This window comes from Meriones unguiculatus (genome assembly GCF_030254825.1).
Source record: "Meriones unguiculatus strain TT.TT164.6M chromosome X unlocalized genomic scaffold, Bangor_MerUng_6.1 ChrX_unordered_Scaffold_31, whole genome shotgun sequence".
NCBI lineage: Eukaryota > Metazoa > Chordata > Mammalia > Rodentia > Muridae > Meriones > Meriones unguiculatus.
In genome coordinates this window covers 5,360,944-5,387,943 of record NW_026843707.1, presented here as the reverse complement: position 1 = coordinate 5,387,943, position 27,000 = coordinate 5,360,944, and the positions used below count along the sequence as shown (strand labels likewise).

Genomic DNA, 27,000 nt, shown 5'->3' with positions numbered 1-27,000 from the left:
CAGAGACAGTAGCTGATTTATATTAAAGTATTGTACTTCTTCATATGTAAAAGTTTTTGCACATTGTGTTTCATCAATTCATAGTTCTACTTTTGCACTTTATCTTAAAATGAGAATTGTATAGATATTTGTAGTATATACAACAATATCACATAGTTTATGTAAACATACAAATATAGTAAAAATGACATGTAACAAAATTACTTCTTATATCTATCTATACACACACACATATGTATGTATAGTGGTATTGTGGATAAAAATGTTTACATGCATACATGGAAACATATAGCCCTTAGTGGAACAGTGATTCTAATTGCTCATAGTAACTGAACTTACTTATCCTGAATAAAATAATTTTATTGTTTCATAATTCAGAAAAAATGTGAAAGCTGGAGAAGCCACTCTTTAAAATAGTTTTTCTAATGAAAACATGTAAAATTTCCAGTGATACAAATCTGGACTATATTAATTTCCCAAGAGAGAGGCATGCTTGGAAATTTTATAGTTAAAAAAAATCTTGTGTAAATTAAAGATAATTGCCATTTCATTTTAAAAATTGTAATTAATGACTAGTAGTTTCTAAATACAAGTTTGTTCTTCTGAAATTGAAATTCTTTACTTGCTGGGGAATTTGGACAAGAGAATCAGTGAATCTCATTTCCTACTTTCTGATGAGAACACTTTTAGGGAGTCAAAATACCAAGCGCTTGTTTCTACCCCTTGGGAGAAACACAGAATACCAGGTTTTAAATGCCTTTATGTGCAAAATAGTCAATACATTCCTGAAAAATCCTCTTGTTTCATTTTGCTTCCATGAATTCACTAGGCAAGTTTCATTTGAAAAAGTACATGTTGTATTTTATAATAAAACAGAGGCATAGAACTGAGCCCTCAATCCCCTGATTTCAAAAGTGAAATCAAAACAGTTTTACCCTTAAAGTGCTGAGAAAATTAATTAAAATCAGTCCAAAATTCATTATAAATAATATGAACTACTCTTGTTGAAATTAGAAAAAGAATCTAATCCAAAGGCTTTGTGTCTGTATGAGAGCCAGCAGACACTGAAGGAAATTTGCAGATCCACTGTTTTAGGCAGGAAGAATACTCGTTAAATGCAGAACGCTGCTCTGGCTCATGTGTCTGCTCCGAGGTGGAGGTTTTGTTCCACTGACGTATCAGATAGTCAGTGTGGTTACCACAACGACGTTGTAGCAGCTGCATAATAAATGACTGAGAGAATCACGTTAGGCATGCCCACCTAACCTAACTTGAATCATGTGAAAGGGGAGCTGTTGGAATTCAAATAGACTTTCTGGTTCCCAGCAGTCCGCAGTAATAGAATGCTTTCAGGAAGATGACAGAATCAGGAGAAAGATGCTGTTTTGCGCTATCTTGATTTGTTACAGCAGCCAACTTATTGGCATGATGGAGTGACAGGAAAAACAGCTGGCATGGAAGGTAGGATTATTAAAGCTATTACATCATTACGAATACAATTAGAAGCTGACCATGACAAAGCATATGTTTGAGAAAGCAGCTGTTGGCAGCTGAGGTTTGTTGCCGAGCTCTTCAAACTCTGTAAACAGTGTTGCTTTTACAAAATGGATTTTAAAATTACCTTGTGCTGCGTTAGATCTTTTTTTTGGGGGGGGGGTGATGGGGGGGGCGCTTGCCTCCAACCTCAGGGAAACAGTTCTGGGATAAAATTGTTAGAAGATTTTAGAATAAAATATTTTTTCAAGAGTCTAACATTCACAAGGTAGATGATGACAGGGGAGGTTGAAATCTACCTCAGCTCAGTCCTATCTAATTTGCTTGCAAGGACTGATTGATATATTGGCATATTCAGACGCTGAAAGAGACGAGAACGTACACACTGTTTGGATAGGTTAGAATTGCTATACTTGGTTTCTATTTTATAAGGAGTTTGGCTGTCAGTCATCTCTCCTCATCAATTTCTGGCTTTTGATATTAATTCAGGCTTTCTGCATTATATGAAGAGAATATATCAATATCTCCTGCAGGCTTTTTCAACAACTCCAGCATCTGTTTCAGCTATTGAACTCTATTCACGTTTTGACAAGTTGATGTGGACTCAGCAGGTCTATCATTTCTCACTTGATTACTGCTCTTAATTTCTCTGTATTAGCTTCTTTCAGAGAGAGCTTTGAAAGCTGTTAATGGAAAAATGATAGAAAATGATAAATTATTGAAAATTGGAACACTTATTTATTTATTCGGGATCTTAATGAGTTTTGTCTTATATTCTTTTCTGTCCGCATACAATTTCTAAAGCCCTCTTTCACTTTGGTAATATATTTCAATCAGTACATCACAAAGTACTTTTAAACAAACAGAACACCAGCCTAGATGTGATTTTGCTCCAAAAATAAAGTTTTGGGAAAAGAAAAACATTTTAAGCTTTTAGTAGAAACTATGCCTCATTTCTATATACTATCTTTATATGCTATCATGGGGAATCTGTCAGTGGGTGTATATTGGGCTGAACATACTGAAATAAATTTTATCACCACTAGGATAACACGAAAATAAAACATTCAAAGCAGTTTTAACTAGTGATTACTTAAAACAGATGTCAAATTAAATAGAAATAGATTTTCTTGAATAGGAAAGCACGATTTCTCACTAAGTAATACAGAAGCTTTCAGCTCCCTACCCCATCTCCCTATTAGTCCAAGTTGCTACATTACCCAAGTTAATAGACTATAACACAAAAATATCTTATGACCTTTTAGTATATACATTGTTGGTCATAGGTGGTACGTCTTTTTCTAGTAATTGTAATAACCTAGTCAGACTGGTTGAAGAACAGCACTGGCTGTTATGTAACTTTTTTGAATGTTAGTTCATGTTTTTCAATTACGTATTCCTCTTAGAAAGAGTGAGTTATAAACAACATATTTAACTCAGTGAACCAATTGCAAACTGGCAGACTAATTATTCTTGTTTGCATTTATTCAAATTAATTACTATCATAGGTTTGGAAAAATAATCAAGGATTTCAAAAGTACTTTTTAACCTTGAAGCATACAGAATGGGGTCAGCTGTGTCATCCATAATTCATATATATATATATATATCAGAAATGAAAACAGTTTTCAAGATGTGCAATTAGTGGCAACATATTTTAATAATATGATTTTAAAGGTTTGATTATTTCTTTGTAGAAAGATTGAGTGCTGTATAGTCTGTCCTAGTACTTAGTCAGTATTTGATGTGCTCAAAGACTGACAGAATTTTGCATCCAAATCTGTGTTGATTTGTGTGGATGCCAAAACCTCAGCTGTATATTAGTATTGTTTAAAATACTTCCTTTCCCTGTAATGTTCATTTCTCAACTTTTCATAATCATTTTAAGTGACAGGTGGGGAGCACTTTTCACTAGGTTCTTCAGCAGGGCTCTTTTGTTAATTTTCACATACAGAAAAATATGTGAGTTTTCTGCTTGCCTCATACTGCACTGCTGTTACCATAGTTACTTACCAAAGGGGGCCGGGTATTTGAATGACGATAATGTAACTTAAATCAGCCACTGGACTCCCCAAACTGTGAATTCTTTTGTTTATTAGTTTGTAGTTTAGGCCTCCTTCTTTTGTGACTAGGAAGCATTTTCTATTTGATTCTACTGATGGATGGAAAAGGACCAACACTAGGTGGCACCAGCTGTTGATTATTAATGAAATCTTAAAAGGCTTTGGGCCACACACCTGAAGAGCATTTAGTACATCCTCTCTGATAAAAGCAGCATCTTAAGAGTTGGAAATGTTTGCCGATCTTTCTGGCTGGCTCTGGAATACATTCAGCTTGCAAAGAAAGGCCATGTGCAGTCTCTAAATCCCAACTGCTTAATTCTGTGGCTTCTGGAGTGATACAGAGCGAAACATGAAACTAAAAAAAATAAAAAAAAAAATTAAAAAAAAATAAAAGAAATGCAAACAGGGAGTGAAAGACAGGTGAGACAGAATGAAATAGGCATACATTTCCAAAAACTAAAATTGACAAATTTTATAAATAGCTGTTGATTTTTCCCAAATTTGTACAAGCAGACATTGTATTTTCCTTATAACATTTGTGTTAGAAAAAAAAAATTATTTGTTTCTTTAAGTACAAGTCTTATGGAGCACCACTACTTATTTTTCATTTCAAGAGATGCTCTTTGGTTCCCTCTCAGTGAGGACTCTGTCCAGTGAAATTCCCCACTTGTGATATAGTTGCTGCCTCTTGGTGTGCTATATTTTGTCCAGAAAGATGAGCTGGGGGAGACATTATCAACTAAGAAATATGCTTTGAATGTTTTTATTTTTACTGCATAATATTATTCTCTCATTCTCACACCATCCATCTTTTAAGAATAAAGATGCTAAAAGAAACACATAAGCATGCACACACACACACACACACACACACAGATGCATTCATGCAACCTTGAATTTTTCTAAATTGTTGACAATAAAAGTATAATATTTATTTAACTTGTCCAGGGGATAGGGAGCAAAAATTAAAAAAAAAATGAAAGTACATAAGATAGGAAAACTAAATAACTGCTGGTAACTAGAAATATTTTTTCTGAAAAACAAGCAATGTTTTCTCCCACTAGGATTCACTAGGTGGTAGTTTACGTGAGTTAATAGGAGACACAAGTCTTCAATGTTCTAGTATCTTGACTTGGTAAAGTTACTGATGATGCTCATATAGACAAGGTGAAGAAATGTTTTCTATTGGGCATAATAGTCTGGTGAACAAATTAGCTTGTTCTATTGCCTTGCAGTTAGTGTGTCACTTAATGAAGCCTTGCCAATCAGAAAGAAACCTCACATATCTAAATTGTAAGAGCTCAAAAAACTTGACTCTATATGACTTAAACTTCACTATAGGAGTGTGCCTTTTGATCTTGTCCTTGGGCCTGCTTTTTCTGTAAAATATTAATATGAAAAACCTAAAAAGTATCAAATTAAACCACTTACTGTGAAAAAACAAATGTATACACTAAATGTGAAAAGAACAGAAGGATACGGCCACCTGATGAACCTGGTAAAGATAAAAATCCAATTTCATTTACTGATTTGATTTGTTTGATTTTTTTATTATTCTATCAAATTCACTCTAGGCCCAGTTACGATCAAGGTTGGGAGTATACTGCCTTCCCCGTTGGATTAATGGTCATACTCAGCCCCCAAAGACAATTTTTGTAGGAATAAATATAAGATTCTAACATAAAATTCAAAATTCCTGAATGTGAGAGGGTTAAACTTAATGATAATTCATTGACTAAATAGCTGTAATCTTATGTGACTACAAAATTCACTCTTACAATGAAATTCCGAGCCTGTATGCTAAAAAAGTAAACAAAAACAGCTATATCCCAGCACTTGGAAAGATGAGTCAGTAATATTGCCATGAGTTTGAGACCAATCTGGGCTACTCTGTGAGTTCAAGACTAGCCTGGGTCCCATTAAGAAACAGTGTCTTAAAAACAAACAAACAAACAAAAAACTTTCACACAACTTAAACATTTATGAATAATTTTCATTTTTTTTAGAAAAGTATGGATGGTGAAAGAATTCTGGAAATTATAACACTCAACAGAATCTGATTGACATTGACACTTAAAAAAATGAAAGGTTGAAGAATACTGGAAGGAACATACAAGAATGAACTTAAGCTGATCTCTACCATTAGATGATCTACCATGAGATGAACAGTTTAGACTCATTTGCAGATCTCAGCTAGAAAAGAGGAAGAAAAACTACTTTTATGTAATGTTGTAAGCAAGAATTTGACTACTTTAGAGTTACTGAACTTCTTCATATGAACATTACTAAGAGTAAAGGGAAATTAAAGATTCCTGAAGTTGGGACTCGAGAGACTGCTCAGAGGTTAAGAGCTCTTGGAGAGGACCAGGATTTAGTTCCAAAAGTCCACATGGTAGATTACAACTACCCAACTACCCGTAACTCCAGTTCCAGGACATCTGATGTTCTTTTGTAACTATGTGGAATCCTGCATGCACATAGCACACAAAAATGCATATGTTTATATAATATGTATATGGATATATATGTACATATATATGCATAAAATACAGTGTTTTCCTTTAAAGATGACTAACATCATTTTGAACACTAAGTATCTATGAGACACATCATTCCATGAAACTATGAAAACAAGAAAACATTCCCTTTGTGGATATAATTTGAGCATATTTGTTGCTCTAATTGAGCCATATATAATGAAGAATATGTCACACAAATTTCCATTTGGCCAGCCAATTAAGATTGTTTTTCATATTTCTAAATTGATTATTAAAAGAATATTCTTGATATATAAAATCTTAACTTGGGTGCCTGTGAATTTTTAATGAAGGTTCATTACATACATTTGTATTTTTACAGAAAATTATTGTGACTTTCATTTGAAAACATCGGTTAACTGGTGATGACAGAGGTTAAATGGTCCCCACAGCCAAATACTTACTCTCTGGCCCTAAATATAAAAGCTTGCCTACACTCTATAAAGACTAAAAAAAAATCTGAGGTTTGGTCACTGACTTTAATATCTAGAAAAATAAAAGTCACTAGAGCACCACAAGCAGAAATTGAGATCATATATCCTATTAATATTAAAAATTTTGAAAAGTGATATAAATACTGTGTCATAGGTAAAGGTAGGATGATAGTTATGGTTATTTATTAAAAGATAGTAGCTACTGAGAAAACTTTGATGATGCTGTAAGGAAATTGAGAGTCTGCAGACATTGATTTGTGTCTCAGCATCTTCTTTTATGGTAAGATGGAAAGGCATGGGGGCAGGGTGTATCTTTTGTTCTGTTTTGATATGTGTGTGTGGGTGTGGGTATGTGTGAGCATGAGCCTGTGTGAGCATGAGCGCTTGCTTTTTCTTTCGGTATTAATGCCTGCTATTCTGCCAGTGTGTCATTTTACTGACTTAAGGAAAAAAAAGTCAATGTCTGAAATGGTATATGAAATGGAAACCACATTATATCTTACAATTAGCTTTTCTTTCTTTTTTTTTTTTCAAAGCCTATAAATTTACTGGGATTCTTATATTGCTGAATTCTGGTATTCATTTATATTTTTTAAATGATGAGACTATGCTTGATCAAATATGTTCTAGGAATAATCAAAGACTATCAAGATAAGAATACATGCACAGGAGACACTGGATGGAAAGGGTTGATAAAACATGTTAGAATAAAAAGTTAGCAATGAGATGTTTATGAAATGTTTTTCTTGAACATAGGGAGATAAGAGAGGGTTTAATTCATAGGGTAATCCACAGTTAGATTATAAACATAAATATACTGCACTTCCATCACAGATTATAATCTCTATATTTCTCTTTTTTGAAACTAAATTCCTATATTTTTCCCAAGGGAACAGTACCATTTCCTTTATAAGTAACATTGAAAATTCCTGTAAAACCCTTAGGATTTTTGTTTTATTTCCATGAGAATGTTACAAATAGCTATCTTGTGATGCCTGTCTCTATGGTAACAGATACTAGGCTTTAAGAGGCTAAGAAAAATTCTTCCTATGGCTTTGGAATATGGAGCAATGAAGGAAACTCACAGAGGAGTAGGATGAAGCTGGGGGGAAAGCAAAGATGGAAATTGAGGAAAAAATTAAAAGTCACAGGGAGGTTGTGTGTGTGTGTGTATGTGTGTGTTAAAACAATCTCAAAATGAAGTGACTACAAAATTACTTTAAGTATTTTTCTTAAAAAAAAGGCACAGTTGGATTTTTAGAATACTATTTTCAGCCTCTAGTTAAATCTATGTAATAGTAATCACAGAGATTTTTCTCTTACTAGACTTGCTTTTGCTATGTAGAAATAAAATTTCATCTTCCCTGAAATTGATAAGAGGAATGCTGTACCTCTGGCAAAATCAGTTGTTGTTACTGCAATCAGAGATCTTGATCTTTAAAGGAACTGTCTTTTGCTTGGTTCCTGTGTTAGAATGTTGAACACTAGTTGGAATTTCTTCCAGTCACTGGGGGCATCTCATGGAATTATAAAAGCACAATGCTCCTTCAGTGTATTATTTTTTGTTCTATTTCTGCTAAAGAGCAGAGCGAAGTATGTCAAAAAATACTCTTTACCTGAAAAGTGAGCACATTTCCAGTTTACTCTGTTTTGGCAGTTTTATTTTTATTAAAATATGTGTGAGGCCCAAGGGACCATCTTTAGTACCCCAAAATATAAGGCAAGCTAATTTAAAAAAAAAAATCCCAAGGAAGTTTCAAGGTAATTGACTAATTGGCTTTCTGATTACTTTACTTTTTCAATATCTTACTTTCTGCCTAGAAAAATATGGAGGTGAATGTCACTCCTTACCATAGTATATACAATATATACTTAAAGTCAATAATGTTTAATACCAAATTAGCAGATATTTACTTAGTGTTTATTGCTAACTGACTATAACTTTTAAATGTTTAAACTAAATAAGCTAAGTCCTTTCATTGTTTATGCACTGATCTGAGAAGAATGTTCTTTACAGATAACTTTCCACATATTTAATCCAGTCAGTGTATAATAAAAGATAAGACGATATCTGCCAAACTTGTTCACGCTGACTTTAAAATAAATCTAAAAAAAAGTAAGTAGTTAACTATAATGTTTCAGTGACACTTTGGGTAACTTTTAAAAGTAATCATTTTAAAGAAATTTTCTGTTTATTTTTTTTAAACTTCACACATTTTAACCTATCGGCAGTATTAATTCTCATGCGAAAAATTATTTTTGAAGAGAGTATACTTTAAAAACTAAATATATATACTACTATTGGAAAGGAGACTTCAGAGTAACTAATGAACATAAATATTTTACATGTGACGTTAATAGCTACCACAAATTATTCTATTGAACTTTGAGGGTATAACCAAAAGGAAGAATAAAATAAATAAAGTGATGGCATACATAATAACAGTAGATACAGAAGAAAATGAGATGGTTCTAGCAGCATTTTATAGAATAGTTGGGAAATAGCTAACCTACACATTTAGGCAGTACAAAAGTGCTTATAAAGTTTCCAAAAATAAATATTAGTATTACTTGGATATACGATGCAAGACTTCTAAATATAAAGGAGTAAGAAGAACAGTGCTATGAATAAACTTACCAGTTTTATTCCTTTCTGATCAAGTCCTTATTGTCAGTCATTAGCAACAATCTTGGGATCAGGCATGATAAAGACTTCACAACCTGTTTTCACTAACACAGATTTCCTTGTTACATGGTATGGGTAAAATTATCCAACAACAATAAAGTAGGTATGGAAAGTGATATTAATGTTGTCCTGATATTTTGTGGTATAAGAGTAGATAAATACAAAACTCATTTATTTTCTGTGACAAGTATGAAAAGAAAAGATTGAGGAAAAGTCCACCCATGACCTGAGTGTTAGTTTAGTAAGCAGGATTTGCAAATTTTGCTCACTGTGACTGCCTAGCCACTCAAAGAGGACCTCTGCTGACCACCGTGACACCAAACAGAGGCTATTTCTCCTTTAGTTGACCCACATCATAATTAGAGCACACCAATTCAAGTGAAAGGCTGTTTCCGTTCTTCCAACAAATGCTTATTGGTAAATTCAAGCTGCCAAGCTTGGTGCTAAAGAGCTAAGATACAGTCCCTGAGGATTTACAGATGAATTGCTTTATGTGGATGAAAAGGGGGAAATATCTATGGTGACAGTTTTCCAGGGAGCAGCAGCAGCTGCAGATCCAGACAGGAAAAAAAAAAAAAGCCAGCTTAGTAAGGACTGAGGGGAGGCTTCCTGGGTTCCTAGGTTCAGGGATAGGGTAGAACTTGTGAGCTCATCAAGGACAAAGCAGAAACTGAAAGGAAAAGAGCAAAAGGAGCAAAATTGATAAAAAACAAGCATTCAATGTAAAGGGTGAGATGACAATTTTGAAGGGTCACATAAGCTAAAAAGAAGCTTGCCTAACAGCTGCTGCTCAGTTTTACTAACATCAAACCTAGAAGGAGAGGAATGAACTGTTTCATGTCATTTACAAACAATAAGATGAATAGCTTCATAGGTGCAGTTAGTATGTGTCTACAAAGTTTCTCCTGTGAGGATTGAAAACTAGTGTGCTTCCTCTTATTGGTAGTGTATGCATTTATCCCAGGACAATCTTTCCTATGATATATTTAGAGAGATTTTTACCTTGGTTTAAGTTGGTATTGTCATCAGAAGCTAACTGAAAATATCTTATCAGTGTTTATAGTCAATAATCACAGCAAGACTGATGACACAGAAAGGATAAAAGTATGGCATCCCCAATAGGTTAAGCCTGCTGTTATATACTATATAAAACTATAGTTTTATAATTTTTTTTTCTTCTCAATGCAGTTTATTCAGGAACCTTGAACAATCATCTGACCCTGGGGAAAGCCAGCCCACAGCTTAAATAGCCTCTGGGTAGCCAACCCCAGCGTGCCACGTGGGCAGTGCAGATAGGTCCACATACATAGAAGCAAGCCAGATCCGCAGCCTTAGCCAAATGTGGAGTTGTTCGTGACAGAGAGCACTCACCATCAGGAAGGTGGAAGGCGAAAACCAGCTCCATCTTTAGGGCTCGGCATTACGCAGCTCTCTACAGTTCCCCCTTTTTGTTTTAGACGCATCAGGCAAGAATAGAGGTCTGATCTCTGATATTAGAAATAAATTGGGACTTTGTACCGATGTTCATTTAGGTGTCATCCACCCAAAGAGCATCAGACCCGTCTGATACCTTTTTCTCACAGGCAGGACCTGGGGCATCAATCCGCATGCAATTAATTTTATAATTTTATGTCCTGGTTTACGTGCACTTAATTTTCAGATGTAGCGTTCCAAGGAATTTTTTTAATTATTTTTATTTTTATTAATTACAGTTTATTCACTTTGTATCCCGCTTGTACCTCCCTCCCTTTCCCTCCCAACCCCACCCTCCCTCTTTCCTACCTGTGTCCCTCTCCCAGTCCACTGAAAAGGGAGGTCCTCCTTCCCTTCCCTCTGACCCTAGTCTATCAGGTCTCATCAGGAGTGGCTGCATTCTCTTCCTCTGTATCCTGGTAAGGCTACTCCTCTCTCAGGGGAAGTGATCAAAGAACAGGCCAGTCAGTTCATGTCAGAGAGAGTCCCTGTCCCCATTTCTACAGAGGCCACTTGGACACTCTCTCTGTGCAGGGGTTCCAGGCCATCTCCATGAGTGGTCCTTGGCTGGAGTATCAGTTTCAGAAAAGGCCCTGTGCGCAGAATTTTAGGATCAGTCGCTGTCCTTGTAGACATCCTGTCTTCTCCAGGTATTTCTATCTCCCCCTTCTTTCATAAGATTCCCTGCACTCTGCCCAAAGTTTGGCTATGAGTCTCAACATCTGCCTCGATACTCCGCAGTGTAGAGCCTTCAGAGGCCCTCTGTGGTAAGCTCCCAAGAAAATTTTTAAGACACAAATTTGCATTTTAGCTTGGAAGGTGGGATAAGCAGGACATTTTCTGAAGAATGGAAATTTCTAGAAAGTCAGTGCCTACTCCCCCAAAACTACATATTTGAACAAATTGTTTCTATCACCTGTCTCATACTTTCTTCTTGTTTCTTGTTTCCCCGATATAGAATAAATGTTAATGTAAATGTGCATCTATATACTTCTGTTATTATTTATTTTTAATTGGTGTAAAATGGGATAATTATGATTTTTTCATGTATGTGCCTGATTTTGCTCATTGTTGCCACATATTACTCACATTTGTCTTTTCTCTCCTACCCTGGTTGTCCCTTCCCTTTCACCAAGTAAATTCCATTGTGTCTTCATGTCAGATTTCTCAATTTCTATCCATCTATGTCACTGAAGTAGTTTAGATGGAGAATAAGATAAGGAAAAAATACACTATACAATATACCCTAATGTACACAATATACACTAATGGAATTATTTGCCTTCATGATGAAAGAATAATCATTTTATGAGCATTATAGATGTACAATATATATAGAATTTCCAGTGTTTATATTAATGCTTAACTTACAGTGTTCTGAATATTGTGATATGATATTTAATTGGGGCTTCTATTTACAACGTGTCTTATGATTAATGAGTTTGAGAAATTTCCTCTGTTTATAATATAAATGTAATATTTAGTATAAAAACTATTATAATCTCATGGTCCCATGCCCATTATTTCTATTGGTCTTTTATTCTGTGTGTGTGTGCTCCTGTATACATGTATGTGTATGTGAAGGTCCTATTCTTCCACTCACTTAAGACCGGGTCTCTCTGTTGGCTTTCATTGTGTATGACTGTCTGGCTCCCTGCAGGCTTCCTATTCCTACATCTTATCATCCCATAGAGGCACTAGCAATGCACATAAGCTACTTGGCCAGCATTTACAGGAGTTAGGGATTCTAAACTCAGTCTTTTTATTAAGCTTCAGATATAATTTATGACAACTCAAAACTATCATACAGAAAATATTATATTTACTTTAATGTGAGTAGGTAGTAATGTTTATGTTAATATTATCAAACTATAAGGATAGACAAACCTCTCATTCCTTAAAGAATTTAGAGTAAACATCAATTATCTGTAGTGTCTGAACTTATCTCTAGAAATGGACAGTAAGCTCCACCATTGCCTTGCCCTAAAATTACCATCAATTATACTCATAAGAGCAAGGCTTATATTTCTTCATAAGTACAAAGTTAATGAAAAAAAAACAGGAGTTAATTACAACTTTAAGATTTCATAATAATCAGAAATTAAAAATACAGGAAAACCTATGTTGAAAAGATTATAGATTTCTTTCCTAAACTTGCTGCATTACATTTGTTTACAAAAAATACATGCAATTACTTTAAGCAAGAAAACCAAAGGCAGAAAAAAACCAGAGCCTATATTGTGCAATGCAGAAATAACTATATATGACAGGGGCAAAGAGCCATTCTCCCCAAAATCTGCAAATTTTAAGCTCCAAAGAAGGACTCAGGACTTGGTCAGTGACTCTGAACTCAGGTCTTTATACTTGCAGAGCAATTGTTTTTATAGACTTAGCCATATGCCTACCTGCTGCATGTCCCTTTTATTGAGATACTACTTTATTTATCATAAGTAAAATTCTACTTTTTGTTTGATTATGGCTTTTGAATTCCTTATATGTTTTGTGAATATTTAAACAAAAATATTTGTAGAATCCTGAATTTTCATAGTGCAGAGATATTACAAGTTATTTAATTATGTTTCTTAGTTTGACAGATAAGGAAATTATGGAGGGGCAGCACAAATCTCCTGATAATTAAGAGGGTTTGTTTCTCTAGTTGATCATGTGCTTCCTCAGTTTTTTTACGAACCTTGGCTTCAAATGCTTTGCATACCTGAGGAAGCTAAAGAAAACCATAAGTATTTATGATCGCAGACAATAATTCATCTCATTGATCACATTAGCAACATGCACCTAAATAGTCAACATTTTTGTATTCTGTAATCAGTCAATATTTAAACATATATTTCACTTTTCACATAAAGTTTTGCATTTTCTTTGCCATAGTATTTTTTGATTTTTATTGTTGTTGTTTTTGTTTGTGACAGTTTCTCACTTTGTAGTTCTGGTTGGCCTCCAACTCACTATGTAACTAGAGCAGCTTTGATTTCATAGAGATACATCTACGTTTGTCTCCTAAATGCTGGGATTAAAGCATGTAGCATCAGAGCCAGCAAATTTATTGTTAAATTCAGCTTCTTTATATTCATTGATTTTGCTTCTAAGTTTCTATTCTAAATTTGGTAGTAATTTTTAAAAATACCAGCTATTCTCAGTGAACCAAATAGCAAAAAAAATTGTAGTGCTTATCTTTAAGTAGAAAGAAATTTCTAGTAACAGGCATAGCTACTGATATGAAAACACTGGCCATTTGCTGAATTGATTACATTTTAGGTGCAGCACTTGGTGTGTTCCATGAATTATATTTATCTATTCCTTAGCTAAACACAATACTGAGTTTTATTATATATACTTTCTAGATCTAGAATCTATTGATTAGGTTTGAACTAATTTTATCTGATTTTTGACATCCTTCATTGTATGATCTGTGTCTGCCCACATGGAAGGAACCAGATGTGTGAGACTGACAGACTGTGCTAATGAGGTACCTGAAGGAAACAGATGTCAAGATTAAGATTTATACTGTGACCTGCTTTGCTGGATCTGCTGATGTCTCCTGGGTGTTCCCTTTCCCTTAGCACATTATCTACTTTTTCAAGATAGTACCAAAGAAGCATCGTTTGGGCCCTTAATTTTTTTTTCATTTTATTAAATAAACTGAAGAATTGATAGTAAATACTTAGTACAGAGCCTACATACTGATAGGAAAATCCATACCCATAAACTAGATAGCAACTGAATTTTTGTTATAAAATCTATTATTAGCCTCTGACCTTGATTCATACATAAACAGATTCTATTATTATTTTATTATATAATTTTAATTTCAGATATTTCTTCTGGCCACTCATTTAAGATGCTTTCTTCAGATGCCTGAGAAACAGGGTGTTCCCTGTCATTTCATTTCAACTCTTAGCTACACTGTGTTCCTCATGTCATGGCTTCTATGTAAAATAGACTTAATTGTTCCATCTAGAAATCTGAATACATAGAAGTATATCACATATTATTTTCTCTTAAAGGAAGCAAATTTTAAAATTATGAGTGTATTTTCATTATGTAAGGACAAAAGAAATGTTGCTAAACTAAAAGGCTCTGATTAATAAACATATGATGATATTAGCCCCTATAGTGAAAAGAGCCTCACAATTAACAAAATAATTTTTGTTTATTTTATGCACATAAGAAGCAAGTGAGGAAAGCCAGGTAGTAAATAGTAAAATGACATTTGTAGCATGTCCTTTAAATAGATACCACAAAACTAATTTCTATGTCTTCTTTTAATTTATTTTTCTTTATTACAATTTATACAATTCACTTTGTATCCCAGCTGTAGCTGCTTCTTCATCCATTCCTATTCCTGCCCTCCCTGGCTCTTCTCCTCCCATGCTCCTACCCCAAGTCCACTGATAAGGGGGGACCTCCCCCTCTTCCATCTGACCCTAGCCTATCAGGTCTCACCAGGACTATCTGCATTGTCTTCCTCTGTGGCCTGGTAAGGCTGTGTGCCCCTTTCTTAAGGAGAGGTGATCAAAGAGCCAGCCACTGAGTTCATGTCAGAGATATCCCTGCTCCTCTTCCTAGGAAACCATCTTGGCAACTGAGCTGCCATGGGCTACATCTGTGCAGGGTTTCTAGGTTATATTTATGCATGGTCCTTGGTTGGATTATCAGTCTCAGAAAAAAAACTCCTGGACCCAGATTTTTTTGGTTCTTTTGCTCTCCTTGTGGAGCTCCTGTCCTCTCTAGGTCTTTCTATCTCCCCTTTCTTTCGTTAGTTTCCCTGCACTCTGTCCAAAATTTGGCTATCAGTCCAAGCATCTTCTTTTTATTTAAATAATTTTATAAATCTTTATTCACTCACATAAAGGAATTCCAGTACACAAGGCATGCCATCCACAAGACGGAATCTACAAGGAAACCTCATGGAATGCTAACATAGCTGCCAGTGGAGGGGCCAGCAAGAAAGTAAAATTCCTCTAGCTTTCTTCCATCAACACTTTCATAAGAAGAAATAAACAATACAGCCTTTATCTTGTGAAAGCAAGTGAGAAGAGAGTGTGCTTGGCTTCTCTGAAAGGACACCCTTGTCCCGTGAGCTTACACACTCAACACTGGGAAGCATCTCTGTGTCCCTCTGTTTTGTCCCTTGCTTCTTCTTTCTCCCTGTGCCCCTCCTCCATCCCTCTCTTGCCTTAGCTCTTAAGAAGGAGGACATAGAAGAGAAGCTGCTATAGCCCAGAAATTTAGGGATTTAGAAAATTACTTTCCTGGTTGAAATACTCACTGACAGAACCTAAGAATGACTGGCCAGAGCCACAAGGTTTGTCTCTAAATTATAAGAATCTAAGCCAGGTGGCAGTGATGCTTGCACTCAGGAGGCAAGGACAGGTGTGTCTCTGTGAGTTCAAAGCCAGCCAGAGCTACACAGCAAGGCTCTATCTAAAACAAACAAAAAAAAGGAAAGTCTTTAAAATATAAAAATAATTATTATTTAATTTTTCCAAATTAAACTACACAGAAATTCTATCTTTATTTTTTAAAATAAAAGGCTGAGGAAGAGGGAAAGAGAATGAGGCAGAATGAAGAATAAAAACTGATAATTAGAAAGAGAAACCTTGTGCTTGGTTCCCATGAAAATACCTAACCCAATCCCTGGGTTCAGATTCGGGAGTCTACAGCTCATTCTCTAAAATTCTGAAACAGAGGCTCAAACAGTGCAGAAAAGTCCCTTAGGGTCTCACAAGTGTGACTTCATGCCCTGATGACCTCACACATAAGCTCCTACAGGCCTCATTCTACCCTAGCAGACTTTTGGATTAGCATCTGCACATTCTTTTTTGTTTGTTTGTTTTGTTTTCTTTATTAATTACACTTTATTCACTTTGAATCCCCCCTGTGGTTCCCTCCCTTCTCCCATCACAATCCCTCCCTTCCTCCACCCTCTGCATGCATGCCCCTCCCCAAATCCACTGATAGGGTAGGAATTCTTTTCCTTCCTTCTGATCCTAGTCAATTAGGTCTCATCAGGAGTGGCTGCATTGTCTTTTCCTGTGGCCTGGTAATGCTGCTTCCCCCTCAGGGGGTGGTAATTAAAGAGCAGGCCAATCAGTTCATGTCAGAGACAGTCCCTGTTCCTATTACAATGGAACCCACTTGGATACTGAACTGCCATGGGCTACATCTTTGTGTGTGTTGGGAGCAGGGTCTTAGGTTATCTCCATGCATAGTCCTTGGTTGGAATAGCAGTGTCAGGAAAGAACCCTGTGCTCAGATTTTTTGGTTCTGTTGCTCTCCTTGTGGAGTTCCTGTCCTCTCCAGATCTTACTGTTTCCCACTTCTTTGCTAAGAGCATCTGCTTTTATACCCTGCTGGGTAGAGTCTTTCAGAGGCCCTCTGTGGTAAGCTCCTGTCCTGCTGCCTGTTTTCTCCCTCTTTCAATGTTTATCCTGTTTGCCTTTCTGAATGAGGATTGAGCATTTTACCCAGGGTCCTCCTTCTTAATTAGCATCTTCAGGTGTACAGATTTCAGTGTGATTATCCTATATTATATGACTAATATCCACTTATAAGTGAATATATACCATGTGTATCTTTCTGCTTTTAGGATACCTCACTCAGGATGATCTTTTCTATTTTCCACCATTTGCCTGCAGATTTTATGATTTCCTAATTTCATTTATGTTGATTTACTCCCTATATGGCAGGTATGGCATTCTATGTAATCTAGCCCAGTTTATCTCTGGATTATATTTCACAAAGCTGCTAGGCTCATCTTTTTCATTCAAACCTTAATTGCAAGTGCAACTTACCAGGGGTTGTACAACTGAGGAATGTGACACTCACTCCCCTCAGCAAGCGTTAACTATTTGTAGCTCCTCAAGAGCCCTTCTCCCATCCATGAGTGGATGTCTTCAGGCCAAACCTTAGGAAGTTCTAGTTCAGATATCCATAAATACTAATTACAGAGACATAATATGTCTTAGTGCAAAAGACATATTACGTCTCTGACCCTCACCTATCTTTTTTCATCACTGACAGAAAATGATGATATGTACCAGCTGCCAAATTATCTTATGGAAAGCTCAAGTCTGTTTTCTACCCCATTTTCCCTTTGATTTTAACCCTTACATCAAATAAGAACTACATTCTGATAGAGTTTTGATTTACTAAAAAGTGATTCACAGCACCAGGAATAGGGAAGCAGAACACATGTATGTCTAGGTAAAACATAATCTTTTGGTCCACTCTGGATATTCTACAAGCACCCATGTAACTTGAGACTCCAAAAAAATAAAAGAACTGAATAGATGTGACAAATGGGATGACATGTTAATACCTAATTTGTTTAATGCAGAGCTCTGTGATGAGAACTTAATAAAAATGTACACAAATTCATTATTTTATAATCTCCATAATCTCTAAGATTCATAAAGAAATAAGAAATAGATTCTGAAATGTATCCATTCTTTAAAGCAGTAAATATCTGTGACAGGAAGTCACATGCCAGGAATATGTACATTTAATTAATTATTTTTTTATTTCGACATCGATTTTCTTAATCGTTTATTTAACTTATATACAAGTCTTTTCATATATAGTGGTATTGAAAGCCTTGTTTTGCTGGAGAGAGGGCTCAGAGCACTGGCTGCTCTTCTAGAGGTCCTGAGTTCAATTCCCAGTAACCACATGGTGGCTCATAAATATCTATAATGAGGTCTGGTGCCTTCTTCTGGGTTGCAGGCATAACACTGTATTTATAACAAATAAATAAAATAGATCTTTAAAACAATAACAACAACAAAGCCCTGTGTTTTAGAAAGCACATTGTACCTAACAGAATTCAGCTGATCCTGTGTTAATATGTGATATGTGATAAGTGTTAATTTGTGATATGATCTTAGACAAAACAGATGATACATTTTATTACTCAAAAAATAAATCACCCTGACTATACTTACAAATTCATTAAACATGGTGATATTTTTAAATGTATTTTATGAGTAAACATATTGATATTACATATAATAACAGCCAAAAGGTAAAGAAAGGTGGAAGATAAAACAGCTTTAAGTTGTGAAGGGATAACCCCAAAACATTTAGTTGTCTAATTAAAGGAACATTTGATTTGTAAGTGTTTCCCTTTTATATAGTATAATTTAATAAGATGTTGATACTCATCTATAATATTCAATAAATCAAAGGAAAAACTTTGTATGTTACAGCGGGGCAAGCATGGGGAATAAATTCCAAAGGTGTGGAAAAAGTGAAAGAACACCATCACATGGATTATCACCAGAAAGGTATAAGTCAATATGGTGGTGTCAGTAACATGGGATGCAATAGTAGTGAATCAGATAAAAACAGTGCGCATGCAGATAAGTCTACTGATAATTTTGGTGGACTTCACGTAATCTCACTTTTTAATCCTTTTCACATATAAAGTGAGACCTATCTTCAAGGATGCAAAACATTACATAGAGTAATACTGTGCCCACTAGAAAACAATGTTGAATTAATTAATTGCACTGAAAATGATTCTTATCACATTGGTACTAGAAAGGATCATCCTGAATGAGGTATCCCAGAAATAAAAAGACTCATGTGACATATACTCACTTATAAGTGGATATTAAACACATAATATAGGATAAACCTACTGAAATCTGCACACCTAAAGAAGCTAAGCAAGAAGGAGGACTCTGGGTAAGATGATCAATCCTCACTCAGAAAGGCAAACAGGACATACATTGAAGGCAAAAACAGACAACAGTACAGGAGCTTATCACAGAGGGCCTCTGAAATACTCTACCCAGCAAGGTATCAAAGCACATGCTGAGACTCTGGACAGAGTGCAGGGAATTTTATGAAAGAAGGTGGTGATACAAAGACCTGGATGGGACAGAACCTGCATGAGGAGAGCAACAGAACCAAAAAATTTGGGTCCAGGGGAGAAGATGGAGGAAAGGTGGGATTGGGAGGGAGCTACAGCTGAGATACAAAGTGAATAAATTGTAATTAATAAAATCAATCAATCAATCAAAAGATAAATCAGAACCCCATTTTTCTGGACCCCTCAGGGAATAAATATTGATGTCCTAGCAAGCCGTACAATATTGAACCTTAGTTGCTCATAGCAACAACCTGCTCATCAACTCTTTTATTGCTTTTTTCACTGTTTTATTTAACTACTTCTTTACTATAATACTTGAGATCACCTGAGAAATAATTTTCATAATGTCACATGCTTTTCTCAACCACTGTTTCTGAGTATTCATAACTCAAAAAGAAAATGATACTTTATTTTGCTCATTTTAACATGATACATGGTGATAAATTAAAAAATGCATAAAGTACCAGTGTGATGAGAAAAATTTGATAAAATTAACTTTATAAATCTACAAAATAGAGTAACATCTATTTAAGATCATTATGAAATTGAATTATCTTGGATATAGCCACCATACTCTCACTAAAAAAAAAAAAAAAAAAAAAAAAAAATCTTATAAATTAACCCTATATCTGACAGAGGGCTACTATCCAGAATATATAAAGGACTTAAGAAGTTAAAAAGCAACAAATCAAGTAATCCAATTAAAAAACTGGGTACGGAGCTTAATAGAGATTTCTCAATAGAGGAATATCAAATGGTAGAGAAACACTTAAAAAATGCTCAACGTCCTTAGTCAACAGGGAGATTCAAATCAAAACAACCTTTGGATTTCACCTTACACTCATCAGAATGGCTAAAATCAAAATCTCAAGTGATAATATGTGCTGGAGAGGATGTGGAGAAATGGGAACCCTCCTCTATTGCTGCTGGTAATGTAAACTTTTACAACCACTTTGGAAATCAATCTGGAACTTTCTCTGACAATTAGAAATAGCGCTTCATCAAGATGCAGCTTTACCACTTCCAGGCATATATCCAAAATATGCTCAAGTACACAACAAGGACATTTATTCAACCATGTTCGTAGCAGCTTTATTCATAATAGCCAGAACCTGGAAACAATCCAAATGTCCCTCATTGGAAGAAGGGATATAGAAATTGTGGTTCATTTACAGATTGGAATACTACTCAGCAATTAAAAACAAGGAAATCATGAAATTTGCAGGCAAAAGGTGAGATCTAGAAAATTTCATCCTGAGTGAGGTATCCCAGAAGCAGAAAGACACACACAGTACATACTCACTTATAAATGGATACTAGACCTATTATATAGAATGAACATATTAAAATCTGTACACCTAAAGCATCTAAACAAGAAGGAGGATCATGAGTAAGATGATGAATCCTCACTTAGAAAGACAAACAGGATGAGCATTGGAAGAAAGTTATTTCTTTGTTCAAACCTATGTCAGGGAATAAATGCAATCGAAACTGTAGAAAAAGCAAGTTGCCTGTTTCCTTTTATCTCTCAAGGGGCTATTTTGATTATTACGTAACATTACAACAGGCATGGTAGAGACTCCAGATGCTGCCATGTATATAAGTGGATTTTCTTTAAATTGCAACTTGGTACTAACTTTACCACTAATCTACACATGTAAAGTTATTACTCACCATGTTTGTCTGTGTTAAACCCTGTAAATATCCAATATTTTTCCCTTCTCAGTGTAAATATTTGTTAAAGGAGGGCCTCTATCTAGGGAATATTATATCTTAAGCTCAATAGAGATGTCAAAATATAAAAAAGATACACTGAGTTAAACTTATCTTTTTATCTTTTACTTTACGTTATGTATTTATGTCTATGCACTGTATGCCTAGTATCTGGTACCTCTAGAAGTCTAGTTCCAAAAAAGGGCATTAGATTTCCTGCATCTTGAGTTTCAGATGGGTGTGCTCTGCCATATGTATGCATATAATTAAATCCAGATCCTCTAGAAGAGCAGACTCTGCTTTTAAGCTCTGAGCCAAGGCTCAGACCCATTTCTCAGATTTTAATAGTTCACATTAGTCCAAGTCCTACTTCCTTATTTCAATTATTTTCTATATAATCTTAACCTGATCATGGCAATAAATGTGAAGTGGTGGTGGGGGTTGTGATGGTGGTGATATATATTGTTCCTGGAGTTCCTCATATAGGTAACTGATACTTAGAAAAATATAAAATCCAAATTTAAAAAAAAATCAAAGCATCTTTATTTGTAATAGCCAGAATCTGAAAACAAACCAGATGTCCCTCAATTGAGTAAAGGATACAGAAATTGCAGTACATTTACACAATGGAATACTACTCAGCAATTAAAAACAAGGAAATCATGAAATTTTCAGGCAAATGAATGGAAATAGAGATCATCCTGAGTGAGGTATCCCAGAAACAGAAAGACACACATAGCATGTACTCACTTATTATTGGATATAGACATATAATATAGGATAAACATACTGAAATCTGTACACCTAAAGAAGCTAAGCAAGAAGGAGGACCCTGGGTAAGATGCTCAATCCTCATTCAGAAAGGCAAAGGGATAGACATTGTAAGAGGGAGAAAACAGGGAACAGAACAGAAGCTTACCACAGTGGGCCTCTGAAAGAACTCTACCAAGCAGGGTTTCAATGCAGTTGTTGAGACTCATAGCTAAACTCTGGGCAGAGTGCAGGGAATCTTATTAAAGAAAGAGGAGGTACAAAGACCTGGATGGGACAGGAGCTCCACAAGGAGAGCAACAGAACCAAAAAAACTGAGTCCAGATTCTGAGACTAATAATCCAACTAAGGACCGTAAATGGAGATAACCTAAATCTGCTGCACAGATGTAGACCATGGCATCTCAGTTGCTGAGCGAGTTTCCTAATAAGGAGAATGGAAGCTGTCTCTGACATGAACTCAGTGGCTGGCTCATTGATCACCTTCCCCTGAGGGAGAGCACAGCCTTACCAAGCCACAGAGGAAGGCAATGCAGCCAGTCCTGATGAGACCTGATAGGCCATGGTCAGATGAAAGGGGAGGAGAGCCTCCCCTACCAGCGGGCTGGGAGAGGGACATGAAGGGAGAAGAGGGAGGGAGGGTTTGGGATGGGACGAGGGAGGGAGCTAAGGCTGGGAAACAAAGTGAATAAATTGTAATAAATAAAAAATAAATTTAAAAATTATGGAAAAGTAAATCTCACTTGAATTATCAGGATCGTAAGGATAGATGACTGTTTTCCTCTTTCTCTAAATATTATTACAAACATACATTTTGAGAAGTTAGAGAATACAATATGGAGAATTAAATCATGTATTTATTCGTATATTATATTTATGATACTCTAATTATTATCAGTGTCTTGTCTTTTTGTTTTTACAGGTGGGATAATATTTGGAATTTTGTTTACAATTGTTTTTTCTTTTTATTATTTTTATTTTTATTAATTACAGTTTATTCATTTTGTATCTCCCCTGCAGCTCCTTTCCTCTTCTCCTCCCAATCACACCCTCCGTCCCTATTCTCCACCATGTCCCTCCCCAAGTCCACTGATAGGGGAAGTCCTCTTCTCCTTCCTTCTGATCCTAGTCTATCAGGTCTCATGAGGAGTTGTTGCATTTTCTTCCTCTGTGGTCTGGTAAGGCTGTCCCCCCAGGGGGAGTTGATCAAAGAGCAGTCTAATCAGTTCATGTCAGAGACAGTCTCTGTTCTCATTACTATGGAACCCACTTGGACACTGAACTGCCATGGAATACACCTGAGCAGGGGTTCTAGGTTATCTCCATGAATGGTCCTTGTTTGGAGTATCAATCTCATAAAAGACCCCTGTGCCCAGATTTTTTGGTTCTGTTGCTCTCCTTGGGGAGCTCTTGTCTTCTCCAAGTCTCACTATCTCCCCCTGCTTTCTTAAGATTCCCTGCACTCTGCCCAAAGTTTGGCTATAAGTCTCAGCATCTGCTCTGATACCCTGCTGTGTAGTGTCTCTCAGAGGCCCTCTGTGGTAGGCTTCTGTCCTGTTCCCTGTTTTCTCCCTCTTCTGATTTCCATCCTCTTTGTCTTTGTTTTAATTTAGTTTTTCAAGACAGGAGTTGTCTGTGTAGCTTTGGCTCTCCAGGACTTGCTTTGTAGAGAGACTAGCCTCAAAATCTCAAAGATCTGTTTGCCTCTCCCTCCTTGAGTGCTGGGATTGCAAGTGTGTACCACTGAACCTAGTTTGGGTTTCAGGTTTTTTTTTGTTTTTTTTTTTTTTTTTTTTTCTCTCTGAAATAACTATTATTGAACAGCAACTTGGAACCTGGATGTGGTGGAATACACCTTTAATACCAGCACTCAAGAGACAGAAACTAATCTACCTCTGTGAGTTCCAGGCCAGCCTGGTCTACCAAGTGTGCTCTAGTACAACCAGGACTACACCAAAAAAAAAAAAAAAAAAAAAAAAAAAAAAAAAAAAAACAACAAAAAAAAAAAAAAACGAAAAAAAGCAACCTGAGCAAGTTGGTCTTCATCATTTTGGGCTTCTAAAACAACATGCCACACTCAGAGTAGCTGATAAATGACAGAAATTACTGCTCAATGATTTGGACTGTGTGTTGGGCGGGGGGGGATTATGATCAAATACATTGGCAAGTTCAGTTCTGTTGAGACTCATTTGCTGTTTCAAAAATGCCATCCTTTCTCTTTGTCCGCAGCAGATGAAAAAGACTAAGAGTTCTTTTGGGGGCTATTATACAGGTAACTATTACACCTATTATAAGGATACTAAGTTCCATTCATGATTACCTAAAGACTCCTTTTCCTAAAACTATTCCTCCAATACAATGGGGATAAGGCTTCAAAATAAGAATTTGAGAGAATAAAAAACATTTAAAGTATAATAACAATGCAGATGAAAGCAGCAATAACGAATTATGAAAGTTGTGTGGATTGCATGTGTGTACAATTTAGAAAAATTAGTTCTGAGGATAAAAATAAAATAATAATAATAATAATAATAATAAAATAATAAGCCAGTATCTTATTTGCTAATGAAAGAGAATCATTACAATGAGTGATATAAACATACATACATCTGCTTGTAAATACATCTTTTAAACACTTAAAATTTAAATATATAGTAAAATCCATTAATCACTCAATATTACCAAATTGTCTACATGTAGCACATAAATGGTGAACAATGTGAAGTGACTGGTGTGTGACTATTTGGACATCTAGGTAATGTTTATGCTTTATACTAATTTCAATAAATAGGATATTAATTTATTTGGTTGATAAGGTGCTAACACATTGTAGTTCTAATTACTATACCAAGAGCTGAGGAATGTAATATAAAAAAAAATATTTCTAGAGAATAGCATGATGATTTTATTCCACAAAATAGGTATTTCCTATACTGTAAATTAAATATATATGTATATATTCTCTTTTATAAAAAACATCACTGTCATATGATATTTATGCTATTTGTAATGAACTGAAATATAAATAAATATAAAACTGGGGTTAACAGTAGATGTAAAATTTAAATTTTTCTGTGTTTAATCCAACTTAGTTTAAAGAACATGTATTTGGCTAAATCTAAACAGGCTCCTTTATTATAAAACATTGTATATATTAAGCACTCTCTATGTGACAGCTCCATAAGTTTGGCAAATGTCATATCCTACTCTTTTGTAGTATCAAATGGAAAGAAGAATTGATAAAAATAAAATATTTGCAATGAGTAGTAAAATCTCTATTGCTCTATTTTTCTACAATCAGTCATTCTGTGTAAAATTAAACACTACATAGTTTATTAAATTATAAATGTCTTATGAATAGTTAAATTGCATGGAAATCTTAATAATGGTAGTTATTTAATTACTATGTATCATTTGTCAGAAATAATACTGTCCATAATAGTTGTTGCCTTAAAATTATGTTATAAAATAGGGAAGTATTTGTATTATAAAATATTTTCTATAAAATATATTCTTAATGATTAATCTAAACACTGTAGAAAGCCACTCATTTGAGAGCACAGATTATAGAAAATAGTGATGTTGAAGTCAATAGATAGCCATACTGAAAAATAACCCCCAAATAAATGTCATACTTTATTTAAATAGCAACTCTAAATAGACCAAGGACATAAATGTAAACCATGAATGAATAAAACCTGTATATTTATGTGTGTGATTATATTTTGCCTTTCAGTCAAAGGTAGTGGGTTTTCATCTTAAGTTATATTTTACATGAGTGATATTTATTCCTTTAATGGTATTGTTATTGGGTTGGGAAAGTTTGTTTTACAGAGCATAGTTTTGTTCAGTCTCTAATGGCAAAATGCAGTGTCCTGCTTTTTTTTTTATTGCCTCATACACTCATAAGTAAAACTGAGAATGTGTTTCATTGTTTATCACTCTACAGTATTTGATATGTGGTCATTTGTTAGAGAATGAGCATGAAAAATATTGAGACTTTAAAATCTGTTTGCTTTTAGTTTTTGTTCTCTATGAAAAATGGGTATTTTGGTGACACTTAAATGGCTAAACAGGTAAAGGTGCTTGGTGTCAAACTTCAGAACCTGAGTCCCATCCCCAGAACCACATGAAGAAAGGAGAAAAACAAACACTCACAAATTGTCTTCTGCTATCCACATCCATGTAATAGCATGTACTTGCACAGTCACACACACAAGCATGCACACACGGACACATACAAAGAGTCAATAAAAAGTTTTAAATAATGATAATATGCAATTTGTCAAGGTAGAGCATTTTTTATTAAGTCACTTGCACTGTATTATAACAAAACCTAAACGACTTAAGCAATACACTTTTCCTAGGCTCCCTTTAGTGATTTTTTCATTAATTTCTTATTTGTGTGTTTGGGTGTATAGGTGTGGGCCTACATGAGTTTATGTACACCAGATGTGAGCACAAACAGAGAGAGAGGGATGGACAGAGACAGATATGATCCAAGAGAGTTTTAGTCATTCTTGGAAGTTATGAGTCTTCATATCCAGGAATTTTTAGGACTATGTCATATAGGTAGGAGTTGCCTGTGACTGACCTTAGTTACTATCTCTAACCTCTCCAGAGTTTATGATTCAAACTGTAACTGTAGCTAAGACCTCAAATACAAAGGAACTCTACTGTTAAATAGTGCAAGGACTAACTCGTTTTCATGAGTTAATCTACTTGAAATGTCAGATCCCCATTGAACTGTGCAGGAATTAGACAAATTAAGACTCATAAATTAATACCTCATTACGTCATGGCAAAGAGTAAATTGAACATAGCGTTAAATTAAGGATTTTGAGATGGGAAATTCTCCTGCATTATGTAGATGAGCACAATAAATTCACAAAAATCCTTCAATGAGTCAAAGAAGGATATTGGAAAATGAAAAGCAG

General features: G+C 35.1%; 1 protein-coding gene across 7 annotated transcripts in view; it reads left to right on the top strand.

The window, feature by feature from the left end:
- The first annotated feature begins 1,214 nt into the window (after positions 1–1,214).
- Positions 1,215–27,000, top strand: part of Dmd (dystrophin) — a 2,365,055-nt gene continuing 2,339,269 nt past the window's right edge. For 3 of the 7 annotated variants that reach the window (XM_060376796.1, XM_060376792.1, XM_060376791.1), the window contains exon 1: positions 1,217–1,461. In XM_060376796.1, coding sequence (XP_060232779.1) covers positions 1,455–1,461 — 7 coding nt within the window. In that variant the 5' untranslated portion in view covers positions 1,217–1,454. Of the gene's footprint in view, positions 1,462–27,000 lie in introns of all 7 variants that reach the window. The other 4 variants (XM_060376797.1, XM_060376795.1, XM_060376794.1 and 1 more) reach the window with 3 other exon arrangements.